The 20065-nt window shown below is 46.5% G+C and overlaps 2 protein-coding genes across 3 annotated transcripts in view; one reads left to right on the forward strand and one right to left on the reverse strand.

The window, feature by feature from the left end:
- fancm (FA complementation group M) overlaps positions 1 to 9327 on the forward strand; it is a 63870-nt gene extending 54543 nt beyond the window's left edge. Inside the window, exons 15-23 of one of the 2 annotated variants that reach the window (XM_088648082.1) lie at positions 1822 to 1907; positions 2276 to 2335; positions 2848 to 2961; positions 3538 to 3700; positions 4118 to 4224; positions 4448 to 4975; positions 5327 to 5642; positions 6779 to 7070; positions 7560 to 9327. In XM_088648082.1, the coding sequence (XP_088504208.1) occupies positions 1822 to 1907; positions 2276 to 2335; positions 2848 to 2961; positions 3538 to 3700; positions 4118 to 4224; positions 4448 to 4975; positions 5327 to 5642; positions 6779 to 7070; positions 7560 to 7878 (1985 nt within the window). In that variant the 3' untranslated portion in view covers positions 7879 to 9327. The remainder of the gene's footprint in view (positions 1 to 1821; positions 1908 to 2275; positions 2336 to 2847; positions 2962 to 3537; positions 3701 to 4117; positions 4225 to 4447; positions 4976 to 5326; positions 5643 to 6778; positions 7071 to 7559) is intronic. The other variant, XM_088648081.1, reaches the window with a different exon arrangement.
- Positions 8396 to 18982, reverse strand: tpp1 (tripeptidyl peptidase I). The gene is made up of 13 exons (XM_088648085.1): positions 18831 to 18982; positions 18023 to 18094; positions 17356 to 17495; positions 16246 to 16396; positions 15913 to 16034; positions 15391 to 15569; positions 14853 to 15051; positions 14148 to 14336; positions 13189 to 13261; positions 12744 to 12864; positions 11495 to 11653; positions 11275 to 11400; positions 8396 to 10444 (listed from the first exon to the last, which is right to left on the reverse strand). The coding sequence occupies exons 1-13, from the start codon at positions 18839 to 18841 to the stop codon at positions 10304 to 10306; spliced, it is 1683 nt and encodes a 560-aa protein (XP_088504211.1). The 5' UTR covers positions 18842 to 18982; the 3' UTR covers positions 8396 to 10303.
- Between the last annotated feature and the right edge of the window lie 1083 nt (positions 18983 to 20065).

The following is a 20065-nucleotide window of genomic DNA, read 5'->3' on the forward strand; positions in this document are numbered from 1 at the left end:
AGTACAGTCTCTTAATTTTGGTTTCTGGAATAGTTAGGCCTTTTCCACCAAAGTTTCTCCAGACTGTTCTCTCTTAAAACCTACAGTGGTATACCACAGTTAAAGCTGAATAACTGTAGGTAAGGCATCATGCAGCTGTGGGGAAAGTATGGAACAGCAATGATGGGAAAATAGTAAGTTTATAATAATAATAATAATAATAATAATAATAATAATAATAATAATAATAAATGCTTACACTTGTATAGCCTTTTTCTGGACACTCCACTCAAAGTGCTTTACAGGTAATGGGGACTCCCCTCCACCACCACCAATGTACAGCATCCACCTGGATGATGCGACTGTAGCCATAGAGCACCAGAACACTCACCACACATCAGCTATCAGTGGGGAGGAGAGCAGAGTAATGAAGCCAGTTCATAGATGGGGATTATTAGGAGGCCGTAATTGGTGTAAGGGGCAATCAGAAATTGGTAAACGCCATGGGATTTTTAATGACCACAAAGGACTGCGCCTTTTTACAGTATAGTGTTCCTGTCACTATACTGGGGCTTTTGGACCCACATAGACCACAGGGTGAATGCCCCCTGCTGGCCCCACTAACACCTCTTCCAGCAGCAACCTTTAGTTTTTCACAGGTCTCCTATCCAGGTACTGACCAGGCTCACACATGCTGAGCTTCAGTGGGCTGCCAGGTGTGAGCTGCAGGGTGATAAAGTTGTTATTTTACCTTACCTGCGAGCTTACTTCCTACAGCACAGGATCTGAGAGTGCTGTCACCTACTGGGAAGAGACTCTCCACCTGGAAAGAAGTAGTTAACTGTGTAGCAGTGGTTTGTAGTGTTCTGTTTAGACTGAAGTGGCAAATAAAATTTAGAAATTAATGTAACAAAAAATGTTTTCAAGACATTTTTTTATCCTTTTCGTAAAATAAAGCGTGTGTGCTTCTAGATCTATATTTTTCAATTTTAAAGAAGTTATGTACGTTTTACCTAATTGCTACTTTATATAAAAATGAGTTACATCCTCCTAATTTAGTAGTCTTGCTCTGGGATGCATTCCTTCATCAGTTCACTGAAAGAATCTGCGTCATGTTTGGATTTTTTTTTCCATTGAGAACAGAACTGTCTTTGAGGCAGGAAATATAAAAACAACATTTCACTGAAAAGAGCCACCATCGGCAGAAAAATATAAGGCTGACCTTTTTCAATAAAGTCTTTAATCTGCTCTTCCCTAAACCACATGAATATTGTATCGGCCACCTAGTGGAGACTGGGAAGATAACTGTTCATGCTTTTGTCTTCCACTGCTCCACTGTTGGCAGGACCAGATCTGAGAGATCATTGGTTGGCTGCAACTCCTGTTGGTGGATTTATGTTTTAGAGGGGATGCTAATTTAGGGGTGTCCAGCCATGATCCCACAGATGACAGTTCCACACCACTTGCTCCTCAACCAGGCACAGACACTGCCTGTCTGAACCTGTGGTCACTTGTGTGCTGAACAGCATTACTATGTTCCCTATTAGTGGGGGAACAATCCAGTGCTTGATGAATTCTGCTTCACATTGAGAGGAAGCAAATTCACTATGAACGAGCCATGAGCTACTTATTCCTGTGGTAACGTTTCTGACACCCCTTGCTTAAAACTCCCCAAAGCCAGAAGGGTCAAGCACTTTAGAAGGCCAATTTAGCTTAAATGTGATGTTGGATTTTACCTGCAGCAGCTTTGTCTTCATACTGCAAGACACCACAACACACAAGTGTAGGGCTGGCCGGCTAGCCAGTGTGTCCCAGTCTGACAGGCGTGGTGTTGTTTCCCAGGAGGCAGCAGTGGTGACAGTGACGAGGAGGCTGTGTTCAGAGGGCACAGGAAGAGAACCAAAGCCAACCCTCTGGACTCTCCAGACGTAAGCCTGTGTACTTTTAAAAACACCGCTGCTCTTAATTCTTCTACCACAACACGACTTAAAACACCTGGACATTTTCAGATTACTTTTTTCTTTTTCAAACTTATGGTACTTTTTTATACAAGGCTGATTGCCTCTGCTATCCAGGATGAACAAATCCTCTGTTCTTTCTCACAATAAGTTGTTGAAGGCCTTTAAAGGATGAGCTGTAGTCATGGAAACGCTTCAACTGCTTTTGTGTTTTGCTCCTGCAGAATAATGTGCACTCAAGACCAGGCATATTCTGGCCTGTATTGTACTCTGAAATATTGTTTGGTATTTGAAATGGAAAATATCTTTTGTTGAATATTTACATTTCTTTTATTAAGGTTAGCGATGTGGACTCACCCATTCAAGTGGCACAGAGACGCAGAGCACCCTTCATTTCAGTAAGACAGTGTTTGAAAAGAAGAAATTGATTAATTGGGGAAAAATAGAATTACAAACTGGGTTTTTGACATGTTTAGTTTATTAGTAGCCTTATAGTCATCATGCAATTTTCAGAAGTAATATTAGCATTTACATTTTAAAAATGTTTTGTCTGGTTTTGTTTCACAAAATAAACATAGCACCATAGGATAAAACAAAGGAAACAGCACTAAAAGCAGATGTGGTTGCAGCATTTTAATTTTCCTTTAAAAAAATCCTGACTGCAATGTGAGCTCAACGTAGTTTTATTCAAGAAGAGAACCTGTAAAAGCTGCAGCAGGGAGGTCACTGCTCTCCTCCAGTAGGTAATGTTTTGGAACATTGTGTTCCAAAAGCATGTGCTTGACACCTGGAGTCAAAGGCGAGAGTGCAGGAAGCTCAGGGTCCTCAGGAAGCACTGAGCGCTGGAGGAACTTGATGCTGGTGCTGGTGTGGTGTACCAGATGTAGTTTTGATTCTGGTGTCCCTCTAGCTGGAGGAGAGTGGGGACGAGCAGCTGTCTGACCAGGACTTCAAGGACAGCCTCCTGCGTCGCCCCCGGAGACCCAGGCCCCACAGAAACAGCACCCCACCACACGGGGCAAAGGTGACCCCTCGTTCCGCAGCCTGCTTGCACGGCATCTGTCTCCGCTTCCTCAGGACAGTGAAGTGTGGAACTATTTCACTGAGATCAAAAATCATGAGCCAACAAATTCCTCCAAAAGAGATTTACATCTTATATGAATTGACTAGATACATTTATTGATGGAGACATTGATACAAACAATATATGCCTTCTGCCCTTTCACAACCAATGACATTATTGCTCCTATAATGGCAATATTGGATCAATATTCCCATTGTAATCATGCATCGGTTGTGATAGGTATATGAGAAAATCTCCTGTCTGGTAAGGGCTTCAGCATTGTGGAGCTTATAGTGGAAGCTAGGACACAGTCTATCGCAGGACAAACACTTCCACTCAGAATTTACAGACAACTTACCCTGGGAGGCATGAAAACAGAGCACCAAGTGAAAACTAATGTGGACGTTTTGGGAGATGATGCACACTCCACACATTCAGGCTGATTTCCTAATCACATTGAGCTCAACGATCTTATTTTGTTGAGGTGAATCTTGATTGTATGGCCCCCTGTCCGTCTTTCTTCCTCCCACCCTGCAGGTGGCGATCAGAGCTGCTCGGGAGTTCCTCGATGAAGAGGCGGAGCTCTCAGAGGAAGGCGGGGCTGTGTCCTCAGATGAGGCCTGTGATTCGTCAGAGGAGCTGGACCATTCCCTGGCGGGTTTTGTTGTTGACAACATCCAGCCCTCGCAGGGCTTGAATGGTACCTGACTGAAAGCTGCAAAAATAGCTGTCTATGCATAACACTCATTCGCTGGCTGGATGAAACAAAATATTATTTAAAACTTCTGATTACCATAATATATTGGATGTACACAAAAACTGCAAGTGATGGCTGAACCTTGCATTTTTAACATTTTATCATAAATTGATGTATTCTAGAGCTATAGCTCACCTGTCTAAGTCCGTGTTTTGCGATTGCATGCGTGTGACTGTGAAGGAGGGGACGTCAGTGTACTGATCTGCTGAGCTGCTCCAGAAAAGCTGTGTTTGAGAAGTTTAAAGCGTGTCAGACAGTTGAGCCCCTGGATGTATATCGGTTTTCCTGTTTCGCTTGATATTCTTAATAGTGAAAACTAAAACTGATGGCCAAGAACCACCTGTTTTTTTTTGCCTCCAGATTCAGCCATGCATGGTGTTTACCTGAAGTCGGTGAGAAGCCCAGCTGTCCATAACAAGTACAAGATGGTTTATAAACCCAGCTATGACCTGGAGGTCTGCTCGCAGGTAAGAAGCCCGTTTCAAGTGCCAAACAGCTGAAGGGTTTCAGTGAGAGAGAGGAAGAGCCTCGGTTCCGGAACTGTGGTGATGGTGGGAGGCACGTCTTCAGACGGGGGCGGTGATTTTTTTCATCGGCTCTCCCATTGAAAGAGAAGCATTTACTAATAGCAGTGGGAAAAGGTGCGGTCTCTCCTCTCTTAGGGTTTAGTGTGTTTCTGTTTGTCCTCAGGTTACAGAGCAGGACGAGTCGTACATGGAAGACAGCTTTGTGGTGCAGGGAGGTGAGGAGGAGGAGGAGCCGGGGGACAGCGACGAAGAAGAGGTGTGTGCAGTGGAGCTGCTCCCTGATGACACCTGCATCGGAGGGAGGAAGCTGTATCCCACACGACGCAGGGTCCGGCTCAGACGGGCCCAGGGCCTGGAGAGTGGGCCGGAGCTCTTTGCCAGGGAGGTGAAGAAGCCCAAAGCCTCCCGCATCATTGTCCCAGAAGACACCAGCGAAGAGGAGGAGGTGGAGGAGGAGGGGAAGAGGAAGGATGTTAAGGAGGATGCAGGCGGAGATGCTAAAGCCCTACCCAGGCCTGGAGAGCCCCCACTGACGCGGCCGCCTGTCTTCAAGACCCCCCACCCTGAAGAACGGGGGTCGGCCATACAGGAGGAGAGGAGGCGTCAGCAGCTCAGCCTTCAGGCTTCCGTCTCTGAGGCTCTCGACTTCCAGCCCGCCTCCTCCAAAGAGCTCAGTGCAGCGCAGCAGCAGGTACACACTGTTTACAGTACCGCCAAAACACTCCAACTTTATGTAACAGATTCAATTCAATTCAATTCAACTTTATTGTCATTAAACTTACACAGGTGCATAGTATAATGAAAAGTGTTTCTCATTAGTCACTCAGGTGCAGTATATAAATAGGACAGAAGATAAGACAATAGACAGTAACACAATAGCAATAACAGTAACATGTAATAACATGTAATCAAGTAATCTTGATGTAATGATGGTAAAACTGTCCTTCAGCCGCGGAACGGAAGAGAGAAGCGTCTTGAAGATCTGGGCGCTCTGTCTTGCCGGAGCGTCCTGTAACCACGCTTTGCTTGCTTCCCCCTGCAGCCTGGATGCTCTGGCGTCGGTCAGGGGGCGCGACCGCCGCTGTCCCAGCCTGTGTGCGTCCTGGCCGACAGCCGGGGGATCGCTGGGGGCCCCGAGGTGCTGTCCTGCCTGCGGCTGCGCCACGGGGTGACCGCCCAGGTCTGCTCGCTGGGCGCGTGCGACTTTATCGTCAGCAACAGGATGGCAGTGGAGAGGCAGACGCTGTCCGAGATCTCCAGCAGCGTGAACCGCGGGCGTCTGGCGGAGAGGGTCCGCGCCCTGCAGGGCTCTTTCGACAGGGTGTGCCTCATCGTGGAGAAGGACCGCACCAAGCCTGGTCAGTGTGCTGGGGGGGGGCACACATTGGCGCCTCGGGAGCAGACGTGCAGCACTGAATGATGCACGTTCTCGTATCCAGGGGGGCAAGATCATGGCAAGGGGCAAGGTCATGAGTTTATAGAAGTTTAAACTGCACTGTTCAGGGGCGAAATGACCACTCCTCAAACTCAGCAACTGAGAAAAGACATACCAACACATCAGTAAGCCATATCAGCACTTTGCAACACAGTATTCCTTGTTTTTCGGAGGCAGAAATGTTTGGAAAGGAAACAAAATGCTTGTCCAGTAGCAGATAATTCAGTTTAGAGTTTTTTTTTTCTACAGCCTTGGTCTTTCGGACTTTTCAACATTAAACAACTACAGGTGTAAGATATTGTAGTTTCTAAATTTGAGGGTATTGTGGAGAGTCCTGACTATGGACAGGTGCAGTTCTCCATCATTAGTGATAGCTTGTACAGCCTGTGGACGGGGAAAGTATAGTAGATTAGGATCACAGAGCAGCCGTGTCTTTTCCTGAATGTCATGCTGGATTGTGAGGAGAGGTTCGATCCACAGGTGTGGAAGGCCATCCTGAGAACCCAGCTGAGCGACAGTATAGTTTTGAGGATCTGAACACGTGTTGTCCACACATGGGTGCATGTTCTTAGACCACCACAAACACGCTGAATGAATTTTCCCCCAAACACCACCCTGTAAATAAAATTAGGATCAAATTTTAAGAAATTGGTGAAAAAAGGTTTATTTTTCCACAATAACACGATTGTCTGATGTGTTAATACCAGCGGTCCGTGGAACCAAAGTGATGTGTGTTTTCTAGGTTTTCACTGACAAATGCCAATGACAAAAACCACTTGCAAAACAGTTTTCAGTTGCTTAACATACAGTTTTGTACACAAAAAAAATTATATCAACTACTTTATGGCATGCAAAGATTCCCTGTAGTATGTCCTAAAAATACAGATGTGTAAGAGATTCCTTTATATTTTAGACTGTAGAAAACATAACTAAGCAGTGCTTTTTTTTAGAGAGGGTATAGTGGATGATTAACAGATAATACTGTACACGGATAGCTTCCTCATATTATTTGAAACATGTAGGTACGAATCAGTAACATCACCTTCTGTCTGACCGCAGGTGAGGTGTCCAGGGTATTCCAGCGTTCTCGTTACTATGACAGCACGCTGGCGGCGCTGATCCGGGCCGGCACGCGGCTCCTGTTCAGCAGCGGGCCTGAGGACACGGCTGCCCTTCTGGCCGAGCTTGCCCGAGTCGAGCAGAGGAAGAGCAACGCCATTGCCGTCCCCACAGAGGTCAAGGGTCAGCGGCATCAAGCCCTGCAGTTCTACCTCACCCTGCCAGGGGTCAGCTACATCGCCGCCCTCAACATGTGCCATCGCTTCAGCTCCGTTTGGCACCTGGTCAACAGGTAACTCTCCAGAGAGTACCAGCTAGATTTCTGCACTCCAAATGTAACTGATTTAAAAAGGTACTATCAAAATAGGATATTTGTATATGTAACAAAGTATTGATGCAGCAGTGCCTAAAGCACCTAACACCTTAATCTGATCAGTCTGATGAACAGACTGCAAAAGTTGCCTTGCTTAGTGTGTTTCCTAAAGCCAGCGGTCCTATACACTAGAGTGTCCCCAGGACACTCTAAACTGTCTGTTTTGTAAAGATAAGGACCATTTAGAAGGTCCCGATCAATTGAGTAAGCAATCCTTTCAAAGGAGGCCTGCCCCTTGTAGGCTTAAGGGTATTCTGATTTTTCATCCCAAAATGAATCAATTTAAACGCAAGTCCAATTGATCAAAGTTAACTTATTCCAGGGGTTTAATGGTAACCCAGCTCTAAGCTTTTCCCCCTTCAGTGATGCGCCTTGCCTTGGCCGAATTTTGAATTTGTTTCTGGCAAGTGGCCCGTGCAAGCAGCGCCCTGACGCCTCTCCCCCTCGCCGGCAGTGCTGTGGAAGAGCTGGCAGCCGGCGCCTGTGTGAGCAGACCGCGGGCCGAGGAGATCTTCCGCTGCCTGCGCTACGCCTTCCACCCCGACCTGCTGCCCCACAGGCCGGCAGGGGGCGCCAAGAGCAGCGGCCTCTGACGCCAGGCTGGGAGCAGCTCCAGACCCTCGATGACGCAGCCACCCTTGCAGCAGTCCGATCACCGCTCCGGCTGTGCTGGCTGGTACCGACAGGGTCACGGCCCATTCTGGGAAAGATTGTAGCGAGAGCTTGAAGAAGCCTCGACAGTTAACGGCAAAATCCTGATTTAAGGATGGTTGTTGTGACGAGAACCACTGGTTGGTGCAAGACACTTATGGAAGATAGTTTGTTAAAAAAAAAAACGAATGATGAATTTGTAATTTGTAGAAAAAGTCAGTGTGAGGGCTTGGAATATGTTACTGGCCAGCTGGACTGATAGAGTAGCTCAGAATACAGCCTGGTCTGTCTAGAGCAGCCGGTAAGTGATTCCCAGGATCTTTTCTTAATCTGAAATAACATTTTCACTGTAACCAAAGTCCTAGAGGCTGCTACCTCTAATGTACATCCAATTCAGCTGCAATATTTTTTATACATCTAAAACATGTTTTCAGTGGACCATGAATTGCACTTAGTTGTACGGATAATTGATATCCTTTCGAGAAAAATCAACGTTTTAGGCTGTTTTCGTTCTGGTATAGGAAATACGTTTGCACAAATCTGAGAGGGTGTTGACTGAGAAAACTCCAATCCAGCCACACTTGAAGACTGGAAACATTCAGAAAAAGCACTTTATTTTGTCTCATAATGTACAAATATGTAAATAAAGTAGTCACCACAAACACTCTTCCTGCTTGGAGGGCTTTTTAGTTGGTGATGAGTGTGAGGTAGGTGTGCCCTTTGCTGCAGTTCCTGTACCACGGTAGACCCAGGCGGCATGACTGAGGAGCAGACCTGAACCCTCATGTACCCTCTTCACCTTCACTCACCCTGCGGTGCTGGTGACACTGCACCACTGTCGAAAGCCCTCCTTTAGCAGTGAGGCCCAGCATCTTTGTAACCAGGCCTCGGAAACCTCCCTGAATTGTCTTTGTACCCTGTGACTGACATACTGTAGGATTGCCGACTAGATTTCTGGTATGTGTTAGGTTAAAATGACAATTTGTAACCATACATGTTAATGTGGCATTTAAGAAGGCTCACCTGCTCTCAGCCCCATGAGCTGTAGTTCTTGAATGATGGCAAAACTAAAAAGCTCCCATTTAAATAGTAGCCAGTTTAATCCCAGAAAACACCAAATACTTCGTGTTTCAGCAGTGAGCAACGGTCTTTCAAACTAGGTGACCTTCCCCATTCTATGTGAACTTATGCTTATCATGTAGTTTGATAGGTTTACCACAACAGGATATGAAGTGAAGCTGAATTTCTTATAAAGCTTATTAACATACAGTAGCATTGGTGCTGAAAGCTTATCACCACCACCCCCCACATATGTCGTTAGATTTAATTTTACTGCAGTATCATAATTATAACACTTTTATGTGCCTTTACCAACCATTTGCAAGATGACATGGTTATCAAGTAATCATTGCCTAAGCATTTTTTAAAACATTATACAATTTCATATTGTGATGTCTACAACAGGTGATTGCCAGCCATTGTTTTTAGATTAATGACACACTGATCAAACAGCTTTTTTTTTTTTACTCACCACTTCCCTAATCCAAACAGAACAATTCTCTCCCTAAGGCTACGCCCTGACATCCTGTCAGCTATCAATGTAGCTGCAATATTAAATTGCAAAAAAAAAAAAAGATCAGTAAACCACTTCCCTACATTCAGACTGGAAAGCAGATTCCAACTGTATGTAAATACCTCATTGTAAATGTACCACCTTTTAAAACTAAGCTAATTTAGACAACACACTAGTCACTATTTTTCTAATAACTTCATGTCCAGGTTGTAGGATAATTTGTCCTAGTCAACCTCTTTGGAGTCCATTAGACTGAGTCTTTTTCCCCATTTGTAAGACCCGGCACTGCAGTCTTGCAGACAGATCCGAGTCCTTAAAGGGGCAGCCCAGCTTGCTCATTAGCTCCCCAATTAGATCATACGAGCAGAATGCCCTTCTTAAGGCTCATCCGTGTAATAAAAAACAAAACAAATGCTAGTACCCCATTACAAATTTTATCAAAAATATAAGGAAACCCTCATTACCTACAGCAGAAAAATGGGTATTAAAAAAAACCGAGAGGAATATTGATTTTCGTTAAAATCAAATCCAGTTATCTACCTCTCATTACAACTGGCAAGAGGATGGTTTATGCCTCCAAGATATTTTTAAAGCAGCCATCCTCACCACACCCTGACTTCCCTCTGGAGACCCAACCCTCGTTTCGCTTCCCCTTCCCTTCTGCCCCGATTACCGTCGGGACCAACCTGCCCGCAGGCGATGGGTGGAACAGCCCATGAAGGCAACCGGCTGTTGACATTAATGGGCAATTCTTAAAAACAAACAGAACAATAAAACAGTAAAGCCCGTGGCAAGACAGGTCTTTGGTAAACCTCTACCAGGGCGTCACAATCACGTTAAGATGTCCTCGCAGTTAGAAACCGAACTAAAACCCGTAAAACCCCGTGAGGCTCCAGCGGTGCCCGTTCTTGACGGCGAGCTGCTGGGGTTACTTGTCCCTCAGCGCCGCCAGCAGGGCGGGGTAGTTGGGTGTGCCCCAGCCCGTGACGGGGTCCCAGGAGGGGGCAGCGCAGAAGCCCTTCCCTTGCACCTGCTCGTCCAGGCAGCCGAGGTGGCACCCCTCCGTCACCTGGATAAAGACATCCGAGACAAGAAAGGAGAGCAATGTCTGATGAGCACGTGAAGGAATAGGTTCAAATGACACACCAAACAAAACTGATCTTTCCCTCGCATGAGAACAAAAAAATCCAAAACACAATTTCCTTCTTCCATATATTAAAGCTCCACTGTGGGACTAATAAAAGTCAACAGCTTGGCCCAGAGAGGACTTCTTTTCATTTTCATTTCTTGAGTGCCACCTAGTGTTGTCTCGCAGTAAGTCTCTTATTGCATGTTAATACATCCGTTCATTAGGAATGCTTAAATATACAGTTAGCTTTCAATCAGCTAGATGGGTACTAGAACAAACGGGTCAGGATTTAAAACAAGCCGACAAGTATCAGACTGGGAGGTATTTTATCTTTAACTATGGCCCCACCAACCTGGCCAGAAAGTGTTCTCCCCCTGCACTATGGCAAGCACTACTGCACCATTAAAAGTACAGATCGCTAGGCTTAAGAACAGCTTCAACCCTACAGCAGTGCACATCACAAACAGCTAACTGTGCAATGCCTCAGAACCCATTACACCACTGCACTATGCACTTTTCACTTGGTCTATCTTGTTTTTTTTCACTACCACCTATTTATTGTTCTCTACAATGTATTAATTGTTCTGGTTTTAACTATTCACCACGTACTGTTTTGTAATGTACCATCTACATTATATCGTATTGTCTGCTGTACTATGCGTCTCCCGAGAGCTCGGCCCGAATAAGAATTCCAATATACATATGTCCATATGGCAATAAACTGCTCTACTATCTCCACCACCCAGCCAGCGTTGAGAAGTGCGACTCACATCGAAGAGGGCGCTGCCCTGCAGCTTGTAGAGGCGAGGGTTGAGGAAGCCCAAGGACGGCAGGCCTTTGAGGAAGCGCTGGTCGTTTATCAGTGACAGAATCCCGCCGAACACCGGCGTGGAGGCCTGGAAGACAGAGGAGGTTTTTTTTCCCCGTCCCATTCAGTAAAGAAGGAACCACAGACACTGTACAGAAAACCACAGGAAGATTAGTACTGACCGAGGTGCCGGAGACCCAGGGGATGGGCACTCTGTTGCTGACCACCCAGTAGTTGTCGGACAGAGCAGCCACGTCAGGGTAGGCGCGCCCGCTGGTGTTGTAGTAGGTCTTGGGAGGAAGTGCCTTCGTGGCTTTTAGGTAGGAGTTCACTGCATTCACCTGAACACGGGTGGGTTTGTCAGTACATCATACACCCCAGCCTGCTCCTGTCTCTAAAAAGTACCATGTCAACTTCAAGCCACAAGCTCTTCGGACAGCAGAGCTCCAAATCCCAGGTGGGGATACTGCTGCTGCAGCCTAGAACAGGGGTTCCCCGCCCTGGTCCAGTACGAGGGTGCCCACACCTCTCCTGGCTTTCATTCCAGCCGAACTTAATTACCTAAGTGAAACCATAAAGGGCAACTGCATTCGCAATTTCTGAAACTGGTTGTTAAATTTGGGTAACCAAATAAAATCATTGACGTTCTAGAAAAAAATGACACATTTCGAATTAAGCACGGAATCGTGAACTTTGTGGAAGTACTGTAAGTCGCCACATCGTTCCAAACTTGCATTTGAGTTCCCACGAATTGTGATGTGAAGCAGCCCTTCCTACTCACTAGTCCCCATAGAAGTCTGTAATCACCGCAGACATGTGATGCGCATGCAGAGTTAACAAGCAGCATTTGTCGGCAAAACGCTCTCAAAATTGAAAGCAATATTTCTATTGGACTGAAAGAGATGTGTGCAGAAGCCTGCTTGTTTACAGTGTCATAGGGCCGCACACTTCACTGGACGGTTGCCTCGGTAAGAAACGCAGAACACAGCACTGCGCATACCTTGAAATCTCCCCTATTTTGCAATATAAGTTGGATGTTTTACAAGTTACTTGTATCAATGCTGATTCTTTCTAACTCTGAAATATAAAAATAACATTACAGTACCGCATTAACTGAGCAAATAAGCCACTTGATGGGAATATTGGCAATCTGATTTTTTGTTTCTACTCAAAAGTTGGAGATTTTGTTTCATTGGTGAAATGCCATGGTTGAAAGGCAACGTCCAACGCAAGTAAGAGCTGAACAAAGTCAGACGCTTCAAGTTAATCCTGTTATTAAGTCAATGTGTAAGAGAGGTGTGGCAGAGTAAGAACCAGCAGGTGTGTGGTCCTCCAGGACCAGAACTGATACATTTCTCAATGCAGCTGTATAACACTGTCATACATTCACATTATTGTATCACTGTAACTGAATTCTGTAAATGACTTAACCTGGTAGTCAGGAATCTTGAACACGTTGCTGAATCCACCACCACTGATATAATCAGTCACCTCGTACGTGATCGCGAAGGGATTTTTGAAAGATGTGCCGCCAACTGTGGTCACATAGGGGCTGGAAATGAAGAGCCAGACAGGGCTTTAGGTTTGAGATAAAAACGGGCCAAAGACAAATATGAATCACCCACAAGTTCTATTGGAAGTTGCTAGAAAGACAAATGAAGGGCATTGGTGTTACAGCTGTTACAACAGCTGTTATTGATGCATTTCACATGGAACCCTGTAAGGGGTCCGGAAGAGCTTTGAACTACTTTACAGCATTCAGCATACGTTAGCCTTAAGCCAAGGGAGATGCTTAACCTACAGAATCACAAAAAAAAAATATTTGTCGATCTAAAGTCTGGAATTCACTATTGCAGTAATAAAAAGGTTTATTTACCTTGATGCAGGAAAACTGGGTCTAAATACATTGTTTCCTTTGGTGACCTCCTTACAGCCAGCTCCACTGTCCCCTGACAAGAGAACAGCTGTTACTGTACACACACACACACTGACCTCAGAGCTCAACACGGGGCACCACAGAGAACAGGAAACTGTCAAAGGGCTCCCCCTGTTTAAAGACTATAACACCTTTGGAAGGCTATGAAGCACATCAATTATATTTCACTCGTTTTCTCCTTTATAGCTTCATGACTTTTAAAAACAACTGCAGTATTGCTGCATTATACAGGAGCCTCTTTAAAAAAAAATCATAACTGCCTTTAGGTGTATGTTTCCATGGTAACGGCACCTCAGTTTCCATGGAGATGAAGGCCAGTGATTCATTATTTATTACCTTGTTTAGCTGGTCACTTCAGCTCCCACCGAAGGCCAACATGTGCACCTTTTGTTTTTAAGACTTGCAACATGCGTATGACCTAGCGAGATCCCCATTCATGCCAGGCACAAGTGGGATTTCTGGAAGGATGCAATTCTGCTCTCGAATATGGGCAATGAGATTTTGTAGGAGCCCCTCTGTTGCGCAGGCTTCAGAATGGGGCTCTCCGAGAGATGTACTAGGTTATAATTGCTCTGGACAGACCTGAGACAAGGTCACAAGGTAAAAGATTTTACCTGCACTGCTCTTGTTCTTCTCTACTGCTCCCGGTGTTCAAACCCTTTTTTAAGGTCTTGAACGTCAGCACAGAGTGATTCAACAGGGTGAAGCACTTCACACAGATTGCTTAGTAGATTCCGATCAAGTGGCCAGAACACTACCTTTTACTGCACAAAGTGGCTCCGCTGGCTTTGAAGATCGCCACTAGATACAGAAATTACTGAAACAGCAAGACCCAGCTTCTCCCCCTTGTGGGAACCTTTGCCCTGGACCCCACCCCGCGCCGCGCCGTGCCAGCGTACCGGAGGCGAAGAGCAGGGTGATACCCCTGGCGCCCGCCTTCATGAACTCCACGTTGATGCGCTCCATGTAGGCCGTGGCCAGGCTGTCCTCGTCGTCTCCGTAGCTGATGGTGTGGACCCAAGGCACAGACGTCAGGTTACTGAGGAGGAGCATCCACTGCAGAAAAGGCTCCTGGGACTCGTGCCGCCCTGAAACACACGCACACGAGCTTTCCTATCTTGCTGGAGGCCTCCCGTTCGCTCTCCTTCTCTTTTCAGTTACTGTACCCCTCCGATCTGCTCTGGTAAGAAACTCCACATGGGGGGGGGACAAACGAATCTGAAAGAATTGGTTTTTTTTGGCACATCGGTTTTGAAAATCCGGGCTCATAAAACATGTCATTTATGTTGGTGGGATGTTCTCACTTCATATTCGCCAGGAGGCATGATCACTGAGGCCATTTTCTCAAAATGTCGCCCCCCCCCCACATTCAAACCCCCCCCCACAGCACTGCAGCACTGTCCCATCTGCTGGGGAGTGAATATGGATGGAACAGCCCGGGCTCACGTTTAATCAGAGGCCACTGGCTTGTCTGGGACGTCCCACAACTCTCTCCGCTGCAAGTCTTGAATTGCAGCACCCGCATGCAGGACAGGTTTGACTACAGCACCCAGAAAGACTGTGGAGGAGCGCCCAGCTCCACGAGGCAATGCCCAGACACGCACCTGGATTGGTGAAGACCCAGGTGGAGATGTTGGCTCCTGTGCTCATGATGTACTCGATGTCCAGACTGGCCTCCAGCCCAGCCTTGCCACCTTCCTGCTTGCCAACCACCCTGTCCACCTCGGAGAGGTGCTGGAACTCCCTGCCGAACAGCATCATGAACTCTGCCAGGTCCGCAGGGTGGAAGTACTGTTCCAGGAACTGCCCAGACACAAGGGGACAGGCTGACACGGGCATCACTGCCAGCAAGCAGGATCTCTACACTCTGGGAATAACAGGGCTGTGCAACCAGAAAGCTATCAAACTCAAAACCAGTTAGTCATCCCCACTAAAAACAAAGCGAGAAAATACCCCTCAAATTTAACAAAGCAGCAGCGACGAAGAACGCTATGTACCTGAAATTTAAAGTTACTTTTTTTTAAAAAGTGTCGTAAGTTTCTTTTCATGCAATTTTATAACGAATAGCTTAGGCACTCAGGCTGCCGCGTGTCCCTCTCCAGACCTCCTGGCTCGGGTAGACAGGCGCACGGTCCTCCGTACCTGAGCTACGGCCTGGCTGTTGTTCTGGCCAGACCCGACGTCGCTGCGCGTGAGGTTATAGCGCTTCCTGAGAACCGCCGGCGTCACCCCCAGGTGAAACCCCGCCTCTCGCCGCTCCTGATTGGCCCAGGCCCGGCTGAGGGCCTCCGTCGCCGCGGGGAAGCGGTGCAGCCCCCCCACTGGCAGGGGAGAACAGAGCAGCCGTGAGGACCCACCGAGTCGTCCGAGGAAAAGCCCAGCTAGAAACCTCGCTCATGAATGTCAGTTTCACCCTGATCTGAAAATAGTCACTCCCTCAAGCCACTGCTTTTATTTCTAAGTGGGCACTGGCATTTCTATGGCACTCCAAAGATGCCCAATTAAAATGCTTAAGTATTCAAGGAGGGACTGCAAACTCAAAGGAAGAGCAGATCTAAACTGCTGTGCACCTCAGTATAAACCAGTTTCCTGTGAGCCCCGGTGAACCCCATTCCCAATCCGATCTCTGACCTTTGCGCTCTGCGGTGCGGAGGGATAGCTCACCGAAGTCTAGGTGCTCCGCCAGCTCCTCGTGAACTTGGTACAGAGCCGGTGACCTCACCAGGGAGAGATGGCCCTTCAGGTAGCGGTGAAACTCGCTCCCAGGCAGCAGGGTCTCCGCCACCCTGCAGGGGCAAAAGGAACTCCGTCACAAAGAGGGCATGCCCGTAGCACGCCACAGAGATGGTAAACTCTCTCACCGCTGGTGTGAGAAGACTGACTTTGATATCTGAAACACACACCGGTGATAGAAAGAGACCCAGCAGGAAAATACAGCCCTGTACAATCGTGTCAGGCACACAGCTGCAGCTTGAGCTGAATGGGTACTGCTCTTACCGCACTGACATGTCACACTGTAGGAAATCTTGTGTGTACACAGTCCTGCAGGCCTTGATCCCATGACTCTGCAACCAGCTCCTAACTAACTTCTGGGTCTGTTCCGAAGGGCGCACTAGAGAAGACAGCTCCTCCAGGGACAGGTACTTTCCTGTGGAAGACAAACAGAGCCGGGGCTCAGAGACAGATGTGCCTTCCCATGATCACCTGCTTGCAAGAAATGAAGGTGTCAGAACAGACTCCTGACTCATACAGGCCACAAAAATATATGAATTCAACAAAGACAAAACAGGTTTAAAGACATTTCTCCTTCTCCAACTCTCCAAGCTATTTCAAAACCTCTCACTTTTAGAGGCTGAACTATTGCATGTGGACTACTTTACCTTTTCAGTGACGAATCTGGAGAACGCATGCCTATCTTTATTTTATCGAAGATGGCACCAGCCAAACCACGGACAGGTCTAGGAAGAGGATGGTATAACTACAAAGAAGGCTCTGACAGAAGAGCTGCAAGCGCACGCTTCACTTCTAAACCTGCAGTGTGGCGAGAGACCTTGCGACTTAAATCTGTTACTTTCTGACCTTTAAAGAGCTGCCAAGAGAAGCCCATTGTATTGCAAGAGGAAAGAAAAGATCACATGCTTTTCACAGATTGTGAAATATGAAGTCGGGAACTGCAGCAAGATGTTTAAAAGTGGATGAACCGCAATCTAGCTTCTCAAATCCTCCTGCTGGTGAGTGACACTCTTTACAAACAGGGCTGTAGGACACAAGGAGGCTTCATTGCAGCACCAAAACCAGTAAGAGGAAGAGGTACAGTAGTGACCACACTCATGTGAAACACAAGCAGGGCTTCAACGGTAACAACGGGGACACTGCACACTGACTTGTCAATCTTCCGATCCTCTGTGGTCAGGAGCAACAAAAATCAGCTCTGAAAATCCCTGTCCTTCCATTGCCCTGCTGGGAAGGTTGGAAATCGGCACGCAAGACACAGACCTCATGTCTCCGCCGTCGGGGTCTCTGCGTGCCTCCATGCAAAACCAGGCCAGATCCAGACCCATCCTGCTCTTGAGAACTCGAGGGGGGAAAAGGGGGGGGTTCCCTTACCGTACTGAGGCGAGTCGGGGTCCGACACCTCCTCCAGCACTTTCCTCAGCCGGCCCACATTCCGCTGGCGCAGGGCGAAGGTCAGCTGGAGGCCGTCGGACGCAGCGGCGCGGCCGGCGTGAGCCCAGCCTGTGGGAATACTGGCCGGGGGGGGGACAGGACAGGGCGGCTGAGCAGATGTGCCTCAGGTAAAGGGAGGACACGCGCGAGGGCTCCTGCATCCTCTCCAAACCTGCCTCTGCGTTCCCGTCCAGACAGCGGACGCTAGCCTCTGTTTCTGGCAACGCTCACAGATTCTCGGATGAACGAGAGACGGGAGCATTTCTTCATGCTTCCCCTTTCTTTTCCCTTTGTGCAAGAACCCTGGAGCCAAACGGTCTGAGGGCAGCAGTTTTCTCTGTGGTTTTCCCATCTGCTATGAAACAATCCTAGAGCCTGTTCTCGTGATTATGGGGACTTGACTTAAGGGCACATTTTTTTTTATCAAGAGTCAAATTGGAGTTCTGCTCCATTAAGGTTTGTTAATTGGGAAAACAACTCTTGCAGTGAGCACTCCAAGAATTTTACACTTTTCACAAATCAAAATAGCAGAAGCTTTCATACGCTTTGTAGGGGGTTTACATTTCCTTCAAAACCTAACTAGAAAGTTGAAAAAAGAGCTCCTTACGAAGTGTCCTGATCAGACTCCAGGTACACACTCCACACCGGACAGCTGCTCAGCAAAGCGAGAATGGGAAATCTGGACCGGAAATAACACGAACAAAGGTTAACTGAACAGCACTATACAGGCAACATAATTCTTGACACAACCTGACTTGTGTTTACTCCTGACGTTTTCGTGCTTTCAAATTTAAAAGGCCACTAAGTCATGTCTTGTTTATATGAGCTTTTACTTGACTGTTCAAATAATTTTATTTTGGCATTCCTTAGAGGAGTGTTTCAGAATGGCGCAACCCACTGAAACGTACGGATTCTTGTACAGTAAATCCTGCATTTAAAAATTAAAGCTTCGTTGTCTTGGAAACCGGAATCTTAAAAGCGATGAAGTTTTGCGGATCAAGAATGACATCTGTCATTACAAGCACTGCACGTATCTCAACCAGCGGAAAACCCGAAGCAACAATTGGCAACAACTGTGACACTGAATAAAACTTACCGAAAAAAACCTTCAGATAAGTAATTAAGCGCAAAGGGAAGTTTAGACGGCACACAGCGATCGCGACCGATGATTGCGTTACATTACAATGCAAGACTCATGAAAATATAATAGAAAAAAATCCTTCCTTTAATTCCTATCAAATGAACCTATACTGGCTAATACTTTTGTTTAACAAATAACGGAGAGCACTGACTGGCTTGTTGCCTGCGCGTTACAACCAGCGACGGGAGGTTAATGTTCTGCTAAAGCAATGGAAAGCATTCCCTGTAGATCGCAAACAGGCAGTAACAATAGCTTTCAAGATCGGCACACTTACAGAATCCGCATTTTGCTGTCAGGACTGGGTGAAGTGGGTGCTAGCGGGCTCCAGAGAGGACCTCCTCAGCCTCGCAATGTCAGGGTCAGAACCGCGGCTCGCGGCGGCAGCTCTTCCACCCGCCGCTGGTCACGTGCCGATCAGCTGACGGCTCACGGCCCTCGAGGAGGAAGTGGCCAGAAAGTTGTTTTCCAGGGGGGACTATATATATATTTGACCCACGAACTTCTCAGTGTGAAGGAACCGGTGTTTGAATCCGACTGACCACCTGCGTATCATCCTCCACGGAAGGAGTACCCACATTGGCGACCCCTAAGATACCTGGACAGATACAGAGACAGCCAGGAGCCCAGCTATGGGATCTGCTGTTCTGATCTAAACAGCCTCTGCTGCATGTAATGAACCGCAAAAGGCTGGCTGTGAACGACATTATTAACCAAAAGTTCCTGAGGCTGAAGACAGATTTTCTACTGAGACAACTTTTTATTTGTTGTTCATTGTTATGATAAAATAGTTCCAAATACAAAAAAAGGGGGCGTTTTTGGCGCTTTGTCAGAGAAGGGAAACTGAAGTGGAAAACGAAGCCGTTGTTCAAATGAGAACATACAGGAAGTTAACATGCACGAAAACAACGACAGACACCTCCTCAAGGTCAATTAGTAAAACCTCTGAGGTCCAAACTTATTTTATAAAAAAGCACTGAAACAAGAACCTTATTTTGATAAATGATTTTTTAAAGTGTTGCCATGAAATTGTATAAAAAACAACCTTATTCATTTACGGCAGAAGTGACTTGAAGAGACTTTTTTAACGTACCATTTCGAAGACAATCCTATTTAAACCATTTATTTTTAAGTAGATTGTTTACAGATATTTGTGGTAGACGAAACATGCAAAAAGATGAAACGACGAGCTTTTTTCAAAATATATAATATGAATGTTTTTTTCTTGTAGGTCTCATTCTATTTATTGACAACATCACCAGGTGGCAGTTTGTAGAATTGCAAAAAGTGACACAAACTTGAAATCTAGGTTAGCATTTAAAACTCCTAATTACTAACCTCCGAATACTTAATTTCACTGATACACGGTAAAATAGATTTAAACAATTAAAATGTTCTTAGTTTTATATCAAACATCCCGCAATCCTTTAACCAATTTTAATTTCCACGGTATTCAAGGCACCTTCTGATACAACCGAGCTGGAGCAGGCTTCAGCTAGATGGATGTTCTCT

The sequence above is a fragment of the Lepisosteus platostomus genome, chromosome 10, assembly GCF_059453375.1.
Source record: "Lepisosteus platostomus isolate fLepPlt1 chromosome 10, fLepPlt1.hap1, whole genome shotgun sequence".
Lineage (NCBI taxonomy): Eukaryota > Metazoa > Chordata > Actinopteri > Semionotiformes > Lepisosteidae > Lepisosteus > Lepisosteus platostomus.